General features: G+C 44.9%; 1 protein-coding gene across 1 annotated transcript in view; it reads right to left on the bottom strand.

The window, feature by feature from the left end:
- Positions 1 to 1948: 1948 nt before the first annotated feature.
- SCD5 (stearoyl-CoA desaturase 5) overlaps positions 1949 to 17838 on the bottom strand; it is a 39316-nt gene continuing 23426 nt past the window's right edge. The window contains exons 2-5 of the mRNA XM_067297058.1: positions 15622 to 15752; positions 10708 to 10913; positions 4589 to 4821; positions 1949 to 3646 (exon numbers count right to left, since the gene is read on the bottom strand). Of these exons, the coding sequence (XP_067153159.1) occupies positions 3456 to 3646; positions 4589 to 4821; positions 10708 to 10913; positions 15622 to 15752 (761 nt within the window). The 3' untranslated portion in view covers positions 1949 to 3455. The remainder of the gene's footprint in view (positions 3647 to 4588; positions 4822 to 10707; positions 10914 to 15621; positions 15753 to 17838) is intronic.

Below are 17838 nucleotides of genomic sequence, written 5' to 3'. Positions count from 1 at the left end.
ACTGCAAGAAGCCACGAGAGGGGAAAATGTGCAAATAAGAATTGACAGCTCTTGATCTCAGTCATACTTGATATTATACCAGATGGTATAAGGTGCTGAAAACAAGGTTATGGACAAGAGAAGATGAGGGAATGACAGAACAAGAGGCCTTGCAAAAAGCTCAGAAGTCACCATATTCTTAGTTTAGCCCAACCCATCAGCCAATAGCCCCTAAATCCTTCTGTGTTGTCCACACAGTGCTAGTGGGGTCCTCGACTGCCAGGCCACCACAAGAACTGCTGAAGCCCAGTGCAGCCCTCTATGCCTTGCCTTATAGAGGCCACAGGACTTCCCTGCATCTCTGTGTGTAGCTGCTGTGCCACAGACCTGCAGGGGACAGGGAGACTGTCCCCGAGTGGGGGCATCTCACCGCTGCCCTGCAGGAAGGAATGGGGTCTACCTGCCTTGCAGTGGAAGATAAGACTGCTCTAGAGGAAGAGGAAAGAGCATGTCCAAAGTGCTTTCCAAAAAAAGAAAGAAAAAAAAAGAAAAAACCCCAAACCCAAAACCTCCATGCTTTTTTTTTGGTTTTGTTTTACCATAATTCAAGGTATTTTTTTGAAATGGAAATGTAATTTTCCTGCAAAAGATAACTGGCATTTTTTGATCAACTCTACCACACTAGTTTTACCTGGAGATCTTAAGGTAGAGGGACAGGAACTCATGAAGTGCAAACTCAAAGACAAGACATTTTGATGGAACAGCTTTTCTTTTTTCTTTTTTTTTTTTTGAATGTTTCTTTGCTTACTTTCAGTTTCTCAAAAATATGGGTCATTTGCAAATGGTTTCAAACTCTCGGATTCCTAAATCCTGTGTTGCTGCTGCTCTTTCACCTGTAGGGAAAAAATATTCACCTAGTCAGAGAGGTTCAGAACAGCATGGATCTCTCTGTAGGACCAGTTATTCTTCTTACACCATATGCTTGACAGGAATCAGCTTAGGGAAGTCCAAGTAAAAGCAGTACCAAAACAAAAATAAATAAATAAATAAAAGGGGATCTAAAATGATGATAAAGATTAACTGGAAGAGCTGCATGTAAGCTTCCTGTAAACTGCATTCACTTCAGTTCTCCAGACAGGAAACTGCATGAACAAAATGAATAAATAGCCTGTTAAATTAAGTGTTTGTGCGCTTTCCAAACTTCACTGCTCCACTCAAACGTCAAGTCCAGACCCATCACCCACATCATTTTTTTGTTAGGTTCCCACTAATTTTGCTACTCTTCAATGGGCCTGTCAACCACAGGAGGAAGGAAGAAATGCTCCAACACACCAGTGTTTCTAACTGACTGGTTACGGCTCTCGGGAGACCGGTTCAGCCCTCAGCACCCCATAGGCACCGTATGTGGTGGAGGGAGACATCTCCTACCACGTGTGTGTATAATTCCTCTGTCTGTCAAAAGGCCTCGACTCCGAATGTTTGCACATTGAGACGCACACTTCCGGCACACCCAGGCCTTCGGGCAGATTTCAGCTGTGTTTGAGAAAGCAGCAAAAGAGAGAAGAACTTGCAGAAAAATCTAAACAAAGTATTTAATCTTTCTATTCAAAGTAATGCTCTGCAGTCACATTTGACTAATATTCAATTATTAAAGTGCAATTTTCACATGCAAGACCTCGCCATGGTCTCCTTTCAAGCTTATATCAGCTTGAAATTTCTCTTCCCTCTTCTTTTTCAGCTTGGCCACTAAGCCAGAAGTAATCAAATCTCTTAGTACTTGCAGGTTTGGCAACACTCCTCTTCCACTAAGGAAGAATGCACAAATGCTGAGGAAGGTCGATATTTCGGAAACTGGCTATGCTAAACGAATGCTAAAAAACGCAAAGTCTAACACTGTTGTAGTACTGACGTATAACGCATAAAAGCCATGCATCTTTGGAGAAGTTTCAAAATGAAACTCAGCGGCCGGTCTAATTCATAACTGTTTATTGTAAATCACTCAAGAGTTTACACATCATTAATGGCAAAGTAACACTGTTAAAACACCTGCCGGATGAAATACAGAATAAAGACAACTCTTTTATATTATATGGCATCATTTAGAAAACAAGAAATGAAAAAAAGAATTTTTAATTTTTTTTAGTTCTACATCTTTCCTGAAAATATCTGGCCTGACTCTCAGTTATCCTGAGGTCACTGCCTTGCCCAGGGCGTGGGGCTAAGGAAGCCGGAAAATGGGCATTCCCTCTCAGGAAGGGCAGAGCAACGACCTTATATATAAATGAAAATCATGCCCTCTATCTTCAAAAGTGCTCCAGTGCTGACAGTACAAAGCCTCTCTCCTGCACTGGCTAACATCTAACACAAAAGGCTATATGTCCCATTAATTCCACATGCTTTTTTTTTTTTTTTTTTTTTTTTTCTTCTCCAAACAAGGCAACTGTTAAATTCAGAAGCTACATAACTGTCTTTATATTTTGCTCAGAAACCAATGGATGTTGCATGCAGCTGAAATATTAGTAGAGACTCTGACTTAGGTAAAGGTCAGTTTTCAAAGACCCGATAGTCAAAGGCAGAAAAAGAAATTAAGAGGCCTCTTGTGCAAAAGGAGCTAAAATATGCATGCATCGATGGCCATGACTGATCAGAAGACAACTTAGGTCTCCAAACATTGAAATCAAAGCTTTATTTGGCTTAAGACACTGTTGAGCTCTATACTTTTACAAATTACAATGTATATGCGACAACAAAGGAATCATCTCAACATTAGCATCAGTTGGTATTTTGGCCTGTATAGAGACTAATTTTCAACACAAAAGCCTGCTCAGCAGTAAATGGTTTTCATATTTAGCAAAGACAGTAGCGCATTGGTCTGGCTAACAGGGCTAACATAAAGAAGAAAGCAGATTTTCAAACAAATGTCTAACTAATTGTAGGCTGATTTTTCCCCTTACACATCCTGTTTTTTTTGGCGCTGTTAGCATTCCTTTCCATTAGTTTGTAGTTTAAACAGCACACTGGGCCCTGACTTGTCCCCTCCAAGAAACATGTCTCAAAAGCATGTTTGATTAATAGTAGAAACAAATTCTCCCCTGAACTGCACTTTGAAAGGATAGTTAGTTCCTCAGACCTGCCAAGTTTACCATGAACAAGCAAATTACAATGTATTTGGACAAGAACTACAGTGACTAAAACCAAATCTCTCTCATGTTTAACTCTAATATTAAATAATATATAACATTTTTACACTTACTAGTCTGAAGTTTGGACATAAGACAGCTAATAGGAAAAAAAAAAAAAAGCTGGGGCTGAATCTTTTCTTGAGGGAGTCACCTCAGGAATTAATTTGGCCCAACTGATCTGAAAAAACTAACTTTAACCAGAAGAAAATAAATCCAGTGCACGCACATGGGTGCGCGCACCCCTCACACAAACACATATACAACGGCACTGACATACAGAGAAGCGTTACTTTTTCAAGCACTGCCATCTCCAGTCCTTTCTTTGCGAGCCTGGATCATCTCCTTTGGAGCCTGTTTTCGGTCAGTAACTAACCCCAACCAAAACATGAAGTCAATGAACCAGGTGGTTGGGTTGAACTTCAGGCCCAGCTCACTGGCTGAGTAGTCGAACGGGAAGGTGTGGTGATAGTTGTGGAAACCCTCACCTGGAAAAAGAGAGAGTTTTTGAAGGCTGCATGGCCAGCAGGTTTATGCATTTAGAGATACACTTGGGTGGGACATCCCAGTGCCTGTTTCCCAAGTCCTCAATCCAGGCCAGGTCATGCTCCAGCCACATCTGTCTATGAGAGACCCGACCCCTGGGGAAGATCCACATCTGACACAACACAACGCTTCGGACTTTGTTTCCCAGAATAAAGGGGGATGTTTCCCACCCCAACACTCAGAGAAGAAAACTAGACGTGCTTCAAGAGGGAAAACTTATAACTGAGTAAGAAGCAGAGTCGCTTCTTTCTATTTTGCTGTCCCAAACCGACTTTTGAAAACAGTGGATCGCTGCCATGAACGCAGATTCTCTTTGCAGTTCAAGTTGAGCCGTTAGGCTTAGTTCCCCCCACCTCGGAAAGGCTGGAGCCCAGGCAGATGCCTGTTATCCCCAGTGCTTGGGAAGAGGGCCTGGGAAGCCGCATCTGGGCATGGCTCTGCGGGCTCGTGAGAGCTATTCCAGCTGGCGGAGAACTCAGTTTGCTCTTGCTCATACTCCCCTGCGAGGGCAATGCAGAGCAAGCATTTGCCTGGGCTACTCAGACCAGGGGGCTCCTTGATCACCAGGTCCCAATTATTGCACACCAAAGCTCAGGGCTGATGCGCCTCTCTTCCCGTGACTCGGAGTCCCCAGTAGGCACATTAGGGCAATAAATAGCATTATTTCAGTGCCTTCAACGTGGGTGCTGTAGCAGAACAAAGGAGCCATCCTCTAGGACACACAGGCTCCAGCCACCTCCAAGCTCTGGCTGAAAGTGGTGGCCAGGTACAGACTTCCAAAAACGCTGGCCAGGGTGGAACAGGACTGGATGGGGGTTATTGCTCTAAGCCTGCAAACCTCTAACTGGAGCTACAGCTTCAGCGCTGCGTCTTTCAGCACTCACCAATGGCTCCCAGAGTGACGAAGGTGTTCTGCCTGGGGCTGATGTACTTGTCGTAAGGGCGGTTGCCGTACATGTGAGCTGCGCTGTTGACCAGCCAGGTGACGTTGAGGGAGATGGTGTACCGGAGGATGGAGGCGAGGAAGTAGGCATTCCACAGACTCTCGCCCCAGAGGTACCACGGCACGAAGGTAGGGATCACAAAGCACATCAGCACTACTGAGCTCTTATAGTACCTATAGGGAAACAAAAGGACACCATTACTGTGCTGGGAACAACAGCTGCGAGGGCTACCGGCTTGGATAGCTGGAAACACTGGTTTGTCAGAAACCCCTGGCATAACCTGGGCCAGCCTCATAATCTCTCTTTGCACTGTCCTCACTGCTGTGAAGTGGAAGGACTTCACCGCAGCCAAGGCGCTGCAGAGGGGCTCCATGTTTCAGGGTTTAAATGGGAATGCTCCAAGTGAGGCACCTTTGTCTTCGGAGCATTCATCCGTTGTGACAATTCCAGCTGGGCTGAAACAGTCTGAACCCAGGACCTCCACATCTACCGATCTGCATGAACGAGGATACACATGCCAAGACTTGCCTAGGGCTTAGTACCATCGTCAGCTACTGAGAGCTAGGAAGGACTGTGGCTGTCACGTTCATCCTCTCAGAACTAGGGAAGTGAGTGTTCACCTCCTCTGAAAAGCACCAGGAGATATGTGGAAGAGAAGTGCCAGGTGAGGGACAGCTACTACTACTGGATGCTAAGGAAACATGCTAGGAAAAGAATTGCAATGAATAAATGAACCGCTCCAAGAACGGAGGAAAAGGCTCAATCTAAAAACCCATTTTTTACATGTCAAACTGAAATACCAACTATATCCCAGTAGATATTAGCTATATTGATTTTTTTGGAGCTCAAATCACTTTTTGTTTTTCGCTTTATTTTGTTTTAAGAGATAAACTAGGTCAATGTCTCAAGAGCAATATTACGGGAAAAAAAAGTTGCAAGTGATCCCAATTTTTACCTTTCAACACAGATTTCAGCATCATTAACACCATGGATGTCTCCAAACAATCCCTAGAAACACTTGCTGGAAACAATCTGCCATTAGGAAGCTAACAAGCAGTTCTTCCATTTTTAAAAGGCAGTCCTCCTACATTGTCCCAACCTTGGAAGGCAGATAACTCAGCAGTTAACAGCTGCCACAGCCCTCACCAAAGAAAAACATGAAGCTGAACTACTTGTCAGCAGCCCAGCCAACGTGCTGCTTGCTCAGCATCAGAAAAGTCAGCTCTTCCACCAAAAGCAGTTGTTATAGAGGGCTCCAGGGTTGTGTTTTAGTTCTCTCTCTTTGTATCGTTGTCAGGGCTCTCAATAGTCTACACTGGAACACGTGTTTGTTTTCATGGTCCGCTGCCCAACGTGACTGGGATGAGTAAGTGAAAGGCTCTGCTGGGAAGAAAGAGAATATCCACACAATGGAGACATTTTCTGGCTCTGCCAGAGTGAAAACTGTGCCAACTCCAACCTAAGTGTCCAGAAGGACAAACCAAATAACACTTGTCACAGGAAGAGAAGGATCACCACAACAGGGAAGGTTTTGAATACTCACAACCCATATGACAATTTTTTCCAAGAGCAATTCAAAATGCAGAGACAGCCTGAAACCCCAAAGCAGCAACTAACACTGGGGCTGAACACTGGAGACCCAGTCCCCAGAGTCAAGCCCCTGAGTTCAGCACTTTTAATTCTGGGGGGGTTCAGAGCTGGCTGTAAACCCTGCAGCTGGGGCCTATCGCTGGGACTGAGAAAAGCCTTGGGCCTGGGGTGGCACTTCAGCGACATCAGCTGAGCTGGGCTGGGCCAGAAACACAGCGCAGTGCTAAGAGGCAGCAAAGATTTCCCCTGAGCTCAGATCGGGGGGAACCTGGAGCACAGGGCAGGAACAGCCCCTTTCTACCCTCGCTGCTGTGTCAGCCTCCAACAGCGGCCTCCAGTAGTTGCGGCAGAGCCAAAGCAGCTGCCAAGAGGCCATGGGCGTCCGGCTAAGGCTGAGGAGAGAGCTCTGTCTTGGCCTGGCGGGCCAGGATTACTTTTGCTCTTGCAGCACACAGGCTGGCACGTGCCCTGCCGCTTACATACGCTCATCACCTGGCATTCACAGTAAGAAGCAAACTCCATGACGTACAGTCTCCTCTTTGACCAACTTCAGCGTAACAAGGCACAAACTATATATAACCTTTTAGCTTTTGAGCATCTGTAGTATGCTTGTGTGCACGTGTATGTGCACGTGTGTGTATACAGCAGAAAGAGCTAAAGGCAGATCTTACTGAGCAATGGAAGAGGCCATGTTAGATCACAGCAACTGCTCCACCCTGACTTTAACAGCTACCATTTTTAGTGTAGACTGTGTCCCTGCCTGCATGGCCTGTTTGACCTCTGCCAAACTCTTCTCTCAGACCAGACCCCATCTCTTTGCAAGGGCTTGTACAGAGTACAAAAATGATGATTTTACTCAATTTACCCACTAAATGAGAAGGCCATTCTGATTTTTTCCACTCATGGGTACCCTCCTGTAAAGCAGAATGGGCACACACATCTTCCTCTCCTTTCAAATGAAAATCACCCTTTTTATGCAAGAAGTTTAAGTTTTCAAATGGTTGTTCTGGCTATGCACAGGGGAGGTAGGAATCTGAGACGCATTCAGAGCAAGCACTCAACAGGGGGAGCAACAAAATATCTCTCCTAGCCTCAAACTGCTCCTCAGCTCTGAGACAGCAGGTCTAGTTTGCTTCTCATGTTTTGGGAGAAAGCAAAGCCCCAGAATGAGACACCTGGCTCTGAAGGGTTCAGCCGAGCCTGGAAAATGCATATGATCATATACTGGGAAAAAAAAAACAACAAAAAAAAAACCCAACACAGAGCAGTGGAGGGAGGAAGCTGAATAGTCTGACCAGACAGACCAACAGGAGAGCTTTATAGCAAAAGTAAAGCCATATGCTCAGACGAGGCAGGGAAGAGAGAGTGTAGGATGCAGGGAGCACAGAGGTGAAGAGGAAAGACCATAGCGGGAGAAATGAGCAGAAAAGGAGCCAACAAGCCAAGGGGAATGATTCAAAGGGAATGATTCAAAGGGAAGTGGAGAAGAGGAGCAGTTCTGCAAGAAGGGGGAAGGAAAAGCCAAGAGAGCAACAGGAAATAAATGACTATTAATGGAGAATGGGCTAAGCGTGCTCAGAAGCAGAGAGCAGCAAGACAACGGGAAGAGTCAGTAAGTGGGGGCTGCGTCTGACAAACCAGCTACAGCGCGTCCCCAGCTTGAGAGGCAACATGGCCCTGTCCTCCCTGCCGAGCCCTTCCACGTCCTTGGAGCCCAGATTTACCTACATCCTACAGTCATCCCAGGGCATCATCACAAGAGAAAGTGGCCACACGCAACTGGAGCAGCAGGCCACAGGATTGTCAATGGGGTGAAGGAAAAAAAAAAAAAAAAAGTACAAGCTAAAAGTTTGTTCCCTTGTTCCCATCCAACAGGTTTAAAATAGACCCCTGCTATTGTTGAGGATTTTCTGGAAGGGATGAGAAAGAGCAAGGTTTGGTTTTAATTGAATGGTTACTAAAACTTTTTATTTGCCAAAAGTTTTTCAGATAGCAAAAACTGTTGATTAGGTTTGACAACAACAACAAAAAAATCCATTCAAGTTCCACTTAACAGCCACAGGATTTTGAAAAATGTTAGTATTGGCAGCATTTTTGGAAGAAAAAAAGTTTCCATGAACATAACTCTCACCTAAAACATGCCACCCAGCTTTGACAATCTTGTGTATGAAATAAGTTAATCCTGTGCTTTGCAAGCTCTCAGTTTGATTTGTTTTGTTTGAGGACAGCCTCACACGCTGGGCTCCAGATGAAGATCTGCACAGCTACATAGACCATGGTGAAAAGCAGGCATCTCCACAACTCTCATAGGGCTCTTTCTTCACTCACCTGAAGCAAAGCTCTTCTAAGGAAAAAATCCCCATTCTTCACTCCACCAAAAATAACGCAAAACTTCCCACTGACTTCTGAACCAGGCCCTGGATAAGGTTTGCAAACCTCACCAGTTCAAGATTAGAAATTAAGCTGTCTGGGAAAGAATTTTTCCATTCTAGAAAACTCTTTCAGAGTTTAAAACTTTTCCCACTCAGCACTGAGACAGAAGAGAAAAATTATCAAAACAGCTAATCAGGCACTGATTCAAGCCCTTCTGTGAGATGCAAGAAGCTCAGACTGAAGTCTTTGATTAGGACATGAGATTTCACATTCAAACGGGTACATGACTACAGATATTTTGTCACTTCAGGGTCTGTCTCCCTCTGACTGAAACAAACTGGAACTGACAAATCTCCTTGCCTGGATTTGGGGGAAACTGATACATTTCCATGAAACAGTGCCAGTTTCACCAAATCAGTCCTCTAATGAAAATGCTCCAACCTGCGAGCCTCTCTTTTACATCAAATGTTGTTCTTCAGGATCGTCACACTGTTATTCCCAGAGGGTTATATTCTGCTGTCAGTCACACCTGAAGCAGGACAGTGATTTCAGCTGAAGTGTTGTGGGTTTAAACTGTTGATTGAGCAGTACCTTATCCACAAGTTATCAGCACCCCTGAATTCAGTAAAGCTAACAATCTGGCCTTAAAACAAAACCTGACAAAGAGGAAGGGTTTATTATGATTTTAACTGATCGAACCTGCTAGTTCTTCCATACTGTCAAAAAAAAATGCACTTCATCCTTATGAAAACGATGGAAGCGGAATTTTTCTTCCAACAGGAGGAAAGGCAAACTCTAGAAGTCCTGGCCACAGGGGTTTGGGATATCTCTCTTTGGGGCACTACCATGCAGAGGTACTCAGTTCTGGCATCAGTTTTCTAAGCTGGTTACAGTTGGTCACCACTGACCCCCTCCAGGGACAAATACAGTGCTGAAAATGGGACAGAGCTTGTGACATGCTGAGCTAAATTGAACAGGAGCCTGAAGGTGCTTAACCTTTTGGAGGGACAAGTCTTTCACATTTAAACCAGCACTCATTTAAATGACTGCTCTGTCTGCAGAGATGTGTACAAGAGCACGAGATTGAGATATCACAGGAAATGTTGATATCCAGAGCAAGGACATTTACTAAAACATAACTTACCTGCACCAAATGTACTTAATCACTACATAATGTTTGCAGCATGATCAAGGCAGAAAAGCCTGCTTCTTGTAGGATACTGTTGTCTTGGTATAGGTAACAAAACAGCCAAGAGTTACTGTAGCAAACTGCAAGGGAAGCTTTGCAAACACCCACTGCTGACGAAGAAGCCAGTGTAAGTGATAAAACAGGCTGATGGTAGTGAATTCCTCCCTCCTGCAGCTCCTCTGATGCAGGGGTAATTCTGATAGCGTGCAGCTTTCTCCAATGCAAAAAAAGACAAGTATTTCAGGACTCAATTCACTGCCCCCTTTGCCCATAAAATGCTCAGAAATGCAGTTATGTGGTTTGTAGTCACTGGAGCAAATACTTGCTGCCACAGTCCTGCATTTGTTCCTATAATGCATTTACTCATATAGAGGACAAAGCACGCTGCTCAATTCCCGCCTCTCACAATGTGTGTAACAAGCTGAACTTGGTCTGTGTTAATTCTCACGGGAGATGATTAATTGTGCAAAGAATGACAGTCCTGGAAGAGGAAGCACTTGGTCTGAGCTGGCCCACAGGTGCCAAAGATGAGTTTGCAGACTGAAATGTGCAGTTTTGCATTAAGACAGCTAGCGATTACAGCCTTTACTCCACTGATCACATGAGAACACCAAGATCCCAGCAGCTTCTGCTGTGGCTGTTTTGACAGACAGCCCTGGCTTTTTGGAAAAGCACAAGGACAAGGATAGTGCAACTCTGCTTATGCACCAGAGCCTGCAAAGATAGTCTGCAAGCTTCAGCAACATGGCTATAATGAAGGGAAGGGGGATGGCAGTCCTACTGCCTGCAAAGCTGCAGGGATATCTTGGGGGAAAAAAGGGAAAGACGACAATAAAGAAGGAATCACAACCAGGCAGTGAAGTGATCCCTCCAAGCGGCATCACGACAGCCAAGCGCTCCCACTTACTTTCTTTGGAACCTGACGACAGGGTCGTCCAGCAGGTCAGTGAAATCCAGTTTCCTCCCCTTCTCTATGACGTCCCGGTGCTTGCGCACGAACAGCCAGCCGATGTGGGAGAAGAAGAAGCCACGGCGGGCATTGTGCGGGTCTGCATCCGTCTCCGAGTACTTGTGGTGCACACGGTGGTCTCGGCTCCACTCATAGATATCGTTCTGCACAGAGAGCATAGTGGGGTGAGAGGAGAGAGGCTGGGCGCTGCTTTGGCAGGACTGTCTCCTGCTCCCGCCCTGCATGTAAACAGCAACCAAGCTCTGCACTGATGCTTTTCAGTAAAAGTTATCAGCTAAAGGCATTTTGAGGGACCCTGGCTTTGCAGGGAGACCACCAAATCATGGTGCTCCCATCAGTGCCCACACATGCTCTGGGAACCAGTGACACAGACTGGACACAACCTGGGGCTGGAAAAGGCCTTGGGCCAACAGCTTCTTGGGAAATATCATCAGCCTGCGCTAGTCCTATGTCCTTTCCTGGATGTTCACCATCAAAAGGTGAACCTGGTACATCCATGTCTACCTTCTTATTTTACGACCTGGCCACAGGGGTTTGGCTTATCTGTCTTTGGGGCACTACTATGCAGAGGTACTCAGTTCTGGCATTGGTTTTCCAAGCTGGTTACAGTTGGTCACCACTGACCCCCTCCAGGGACAAATACAGTGCTGAAAATGGGACAGAGCTTGTGACATGCTGAGCTAAACTGAACAGGAGCCTGAAGGTGCTCAACCTTTTGGAGGGACAAGTCTTTCACATTTAAACCAGCACTCTCATTTAAATGACTGCTCTGTCTGCAGAGATGTGTGTAAGTACAAGAGCATGAGATTGAGCTATCACAGGAGATGTGCCTACTTTACAGGAAACTAAGCATTGCATTCACTGACAGGCTGGAATAACAGTCTCAGTCCCAGAACACCAACTCAGCATTGGATCCGGATCAGATACAAACTAAGTTCAGCCCTGTCTCTGCTAAAGCTGTCAGCAGATATGGGTCACTGAAATGCCCTAGGGCTGTAAACGGGACTAGATAGATTGCAGGGAGGAAGGGATGGACCACAATTTCAGACCTGGATCCTTAGAGTGAGGCACTCAAAATTTACTCAACTGGAAGGATTTCAGTCTCAAAGTTTTCTCTGCAGGATGCATTGGCTTTCAGACAAAACCATTTGTTTTTTTCAGTGATGATGAGCTATTACCATAGGGACTCGTGTATGCAATGCTTTCAAAAATTAGGCCACATATTCGGGCACTCATCTATGAATTCAGTTGCCCAACATTAGCACCGAAACATGAAAATGTTAGTTTATGCCCAGATCAACAACAACAGTATGAGCATTAGTCAAACAATGCTTAGCTGAGAGTGGCTTTCTCTCCTTTTTCCATCTTCGCACGCCAGGGAAGTAGCCAAGCAGTAACAGTCAAAGAAGCAAGGGTTTGGGTTGGTTTTTAGGAACAGCAGTAGTACCCACACCACAGCAACTTTCCTCCCAGCAGAACTGAGCAAACAGACAGTTTGTGGTGCCTGTGAAGTGCCCACCGTGCAGCAACAATCAAGACAGAGAATATACTGCAGGATATAGTAAGCCCAAGCTAACGACACTATGTTCATCCACATTCTGTGAGACAAGAGCCATATGCTGAAAGCATAGCAGAAATCACTGCTTTCTCTCAGTTGCCACTACTGGGGAGCACTGAGGCAGCCAGCGCTGGTGAGGGGGACTCCAGAAACAGCTGCTAATGGCAACTAGAGAATCTGGACAAAGGTATCGGTGTTCAATTTCAGCATCGCAAAGATGCTCTCTGCGAGAGCCCATGAGAGAGAAGTGAAGAACAGAAGCCCCTAAAGATCCTTAACTCAGAGTTGTACTCAGGGGTACTCGGCTCTGAACTGGTGTCATGCTGTGGCCAACTGAGGTTGGCTGATGAGGTTGCAGTAACTGTGGGAATGGATTGGACTGGGGAAGAGGGGAACATTTTTCTTTAACACCAACCTGTGTAAGTTACTGAGGCGAGGAAGTAAAGCTCAGTCGTCCCTTATCAGCGTTCACGTACGTCACACCTCAACTATCCCATTGCAGAAGAGAACAAGTAAACTTGGAGTAAAGTAAACCCAAAGAAGTCACCCAACTCTTCAGTAAGAACAAGGGGAGATTTTTACCTTGCTTCCATTTTATTTTCTCCTGCAGAGAAATCAAAAGGAATGAAAGCCTCCACTCTGCTTCAAGTGGCAGATTTATTCTTCTCTGGGAGTATCCAGAAGGCCGGAATATGCTAAGATTAAGTCATTTAAAAACACAACAAGATTAAGCAAGGAGTACACCTCAGAAAGGTCCTCTTTCTTAAACAGAAATGATCTTTCAAATAAGACTATTGATCATTACGCTACAAGAGTACTTGATAAAATTATTTGTGGCACAGCAGATAACCAGGTCAAAGCAATAACAGTGTGAGAAATTAGCTTGGCTTTTCATACCACAGCAAATACCTGCAGGGCTGGCAAAAAAAAAAAAGATTCCTCAGATGGAAGTGCTAGGAAGCTGTGAAACAACAGAATTGCATCTAATTAAGAACACAAAGGCTAAGAGGAAGTGAAGGCCAGAGGCCAGAGCTGTTGGCAATAAATATACAGGCAACTGGAGCATAGCACGTGTAAATGTGCTCCAAGTGTTTTAATAGCAACGGTTTTTCAGGAACATGTACCTCTTGATCAAATTTCAGGTAAACGCAAGAGTGCAATCCATTCCAAAGCAGAAAGTGGCAGAATCACACTGTGACAGTGATACGGACAAGAGGTTTTATTAGCGGGTCCCTTAATAAACCTGCAGACCAACACCCGACAACAAATTGGGCAGTGTAATCAACTCAGTGTGCTGACAGGACATTTCCAAGAACCACTCTAGCTCAGCGCAAAATGCTCACAGCACAGCTGTTAGTGACTGCATGTGTTCAGCTGAACATCACAGCTTGTTTTGTAGAGATGGCAAGGAGCAAGTGTATGGAACAATGTTACGTGGCAGATATGGGGGAGAGACACCCCGATGTCTTGACTGAAATGGTGAACTTTTAAACACCAGGAAATCAAGTAAACATAAACCAGGTACCCATTTCTGAGACAAACATGTGACAGCAAAAAGCACAAAGTCTTTCAAACTTACAAGAGCTTAAGTAATGCTAGATGAAGGGATAAGAATCAGTTCAGTATGCTCCAAGCATAAAAATGCATTGGGATAACAGTTGCATCTGATGGGATCTCAGAGGAAGTACAGCACGTCACAGTCCCATGCAACATAAAGTTAAAACCGCTCAGCCAAGTTTCCAGTGCTCCTCAAGAAGGCTGAATATTGAGGAAGCCAACATCCAGGGACGCTGAAACAATCTCCAACGCTACCTCTTCCTCCCCATGCCAGTGCTGGGGAAATGGACAGGAACACTCCTTCACCAGTTGTTCATGGTGGTCAAAATGGACTTTCACAGGTAATGGATGTCACGGTAACTAGGAGCAGGCTTCAGACTGCTTAAAACGGAGTGGGTGATTTGGCCTTTGGTTTTCCTTCCAACAAGAGAAGGACATAAAGGTGGCTTGAAGTCACTTTGAAGTACTCCCCTGCCTCAGATTCATGCCGTGTTTGCCTCAGCAAAAAGCAATGATGAGGCCAACACAGCTGAGATGCATAGCAACAGGGGAGCAGAAGGCAATGAAATCACAACAGTCAGGCTTACTGCAATCCAGCTTGACACAGATTCATTTGAATTGACCATGAAAGATAAAATCTGCTGTAAAACAAGAGGCCGGTACCAGGGGGTTCTTAAAAACTCAAAACAGTTGTTTAACATGCTGAGCAAAGGTTTTGTCAAGCTTTGCAAGGAACAGAGTGGCACAAAGCAGCTGAAATATGAGTCAGAATAACAGGGAGTTATAGTCAAAGTGAACATCTCCTCAACATATTCATACAAATGCATTGTGCTCTTTGTAATGTGAACAGGGATTAATAAGGTCAACTCTCTCTGCTTTAAAAAGAAGGTAAATCAAAGATAATACAATGAACAGTACAGAAGTGGATAAAGGGACTCACTTCATCCTCTCTCAAGGTACAAGAATAACTAGTCACCCCAAGAGATTGAAGGGAAAAAGCTGAAAACTCAAAGCACAACTCACAAAGCACAACTCACCTGTGGAACTCAGAGCCATAAGAGGTTAAGGCAGCCAAGCTAGATAATTTATTATGTTAGTACAGAGACATATATCTGTTCTTAACAAAGGAGTAGTATGTTTACACTGAGAAGACCCTGGTTCTAGTCTGACTCCTACCACCAGCTGGGTGTTACAGGCAAGTTTTGAAGTCTAAGATTCCCTATCAGTAAATACAGATAGTTGCACTTGTTCGCGAATGTGTTTGGATTCTACTGATGAAAAATACCGTATAAAATAGAGATAAAACAAGACTGCATAAAAAGATGCCTGTTCTCATTTCTGGGTACATGAAACAATCTCTAACTGCTTGGCTGGATAAAGAAACCTGTTTACAGATGTAGTTGCACGCAGCTGGCTTTTACAGAGGTTTCTACATTGTCCTGTGAAGTGTTGGGCCTGACCTGGGTCAGAGATAGGCTGCTGGGGTGCTGAGCCCCTGACCTGTGCATGTTTGACTTTGCCCTTAAGTAATTATTGCTCGTAGACTGCCAAATGCGTATTGCTATGTGGGTGGCGAGAGGGGCTGTATACGCCCCTGAGCCAGCACAGGGTTATAATCAGCAAATGTCTTGATGCTGATATTTCTCCCTGTTGATGTCTCTAAGCTGAAGAGATCCCTTCACAGGAGATAAAGTTGCCTGGAGGCCAAAAATCAGGACAGGCAACCACAACCCCACCTGGAAAGCCATGGAGTTAGCTGCAGCCAGAAAGATCCGCAAAGGCAGCTTGGCTTTGTAGGAACGGTGACTCCATAAGCGATGTGCACCCGCTGTCACGCCCAGGGCTGTCATCAGGAAACAGAAATATGCTGAAAGACAAAAGACAACACACAGGATGTGCCAGGGGCCAAATGCCATTATTTTGCTTTCTTTGATGTAAAGATGATTCTTGCCCCTGCCTGCTGACGCCCGCAGGGACACTCGGAAGACAAGGCTGGGCAGACAGGAGATGAGGATCTTGGCCCAGCTCTGCCCTGGCTCTGCCCAGCGGCCCCGTGGCCACCTCATTCCACCTCCCCCCCTTTCCCACTTAGACAGTGCAGTGTTCAGGAGAGTTCAGCAGTACTGAAGCACCACACCGTGACTTATTTATGCTGTACACCTTTGCCAAATACAGTGGAGTGAAGCTTCATCATTCAGGTCAGAAAAGAAGCAACAACTCTTCTAACAGGACATTGCCTCCTCCAGACAGGTCTTTGCTCAAGTCTGATCTGTTCAGCTAACTGAGGAGGCCCCTGAAAAATAGTCTGTCATAGTTTCTACAATAAAAATTTCTCCTATCATTGGGAGCTTATACCTTGGTAAATAAAATGCACCAGGAAGCTCAGCATTCACAGTCCCCCTCAGCTTCAGGAACTTCTTGTCCTTTCCTGTTCCCTTGATTAAAAAAATGTCCAAGTAAACTGGTTTTGAGTATTTTTTCAGATGGCCAACACAGCAAGGAAATGGGTCTGTTCCTTACTCACAGCACTCTGGCTCCAGGCTGGATGCTTTGCCAGAGCTTGTGCGTGCTTCAGTGCACCCCCAGCTGCTTAAAATAATACCACCACCTCCACTGCGCAAGATCACAGCAACGGTACATCTCCAATTCTCCTTTCAGAAGGGACATGCGCTCACATATGGCTGGCTGGCTGACCCCATGTTTGAGCAGGCACGGGGAAGGGCCGGTGTGGTGTCAGAACAAGACAGAGGTCCTTCTGGGGTCCGCTTGGCCAAGCCACGCATCTGTTCACTGATAGCTTTTTCTTTGATGTTCTTGCTGTTACTGTCTCTAGTTTCTTTGAATTCATGTGTGATGGATAATGTGTAGCATGGGTTATTTTGACTCGAAACAAAAGAGGAGTCCATTGGAAAGGCTAGAAGAACAGAGTGTTAAGAGCCTCTTCTGTTTTGGAGACAGACTGGAGGGAAAATGGGGACAGCAAGGAGGAAAGAATTATATAAATCCCAAATAAATTGGACCACTTAAACTACTCACATTTAAGCTATCCAGCTGTCATGATATATAGGTTCTTTACTCCCTCCCATAGGAAGTGTTTATTTTACATACTGTGTCTGAAGAGTACATGCTCATTTTGCAAGTGTAAAATTAAAACCAGAGTGGATTGAAACAACAGGAATTTCAAAGGACAACCTCAAATGATCTTGCATGGTCTAAGGCAACAAACGCACTGTTTAGCTAGTGCCCTATGCCACCTGAAACACACGGGCATGTTTTGGTTTTAACAGCCTATTTCCAATACCTAAGTAGAGTTATTGGAATAAAAAAAGGAAAATCTTATCTGTGAAAGGGAGTTTTCTACTTGTGTCTACGTCCGCACAACAGTCCATCCAGCAGGGAACCCTGCTGGACATGCAATAGCCAGAAAGGAATCTATAATTGGTTCTTGCAGTGTTTAATGTAAAACGCCTACCTTTGCAAAGTGAAAATGAAAATATGCATATGTGCGTGGGTATCTACTGTGTCCCTCTATTAAATCCAAAGTCATAGTGCTTGAAATTACAGCGTCGAAGACAAAATACAACAGAAAGGTATCTGGCAAAATGACGGTAACCCTATTTCCTGTCCAGTCTAAAGAAGTAAATGAGACCTTATCCACTTCACGGGTGAATCCATTGAGAACAGATTTACCCCAACTATTTCACATTATGTACACAGCCAAAATTCCTTCCATTTCCCATGCAGCAAACCAAAGCCTTTCTCATAAAATGTAACAGACAAATGGAGTCAGAATGGTCCTAATAAAGCTGAAACATCTCTAAAACCAGCTTTTGTTACCATCACTGAAGAGATAATTTCCTTCTTCAGCAGGCTGCAGTGTCCAAGCTGCTCCTACAAAAGGCTAATGTCTGCAGGTAAGCGCAACATGCTCAAGTCTGTTGTTCAGTTCAGAC

Source organism: Apteryx mantelli, chromosome 5 (assembly GCF_036417845.1).
Source record: "Apteryx mantelli isolate bAptMan1 chromosome 5, bAptMan1.hap1, whole genome shotgun sequence".
In the NCBI taxonomy this organism is placed as follows: Eukaryota; Metazoa; Chordata; class Aves; order Apterygiformes; family Apterygidae; genus Apteryx; species Apteryx mantelli.
This window is presented reverse-complemented; position numbering and strand designations above follow the sequence as displayed.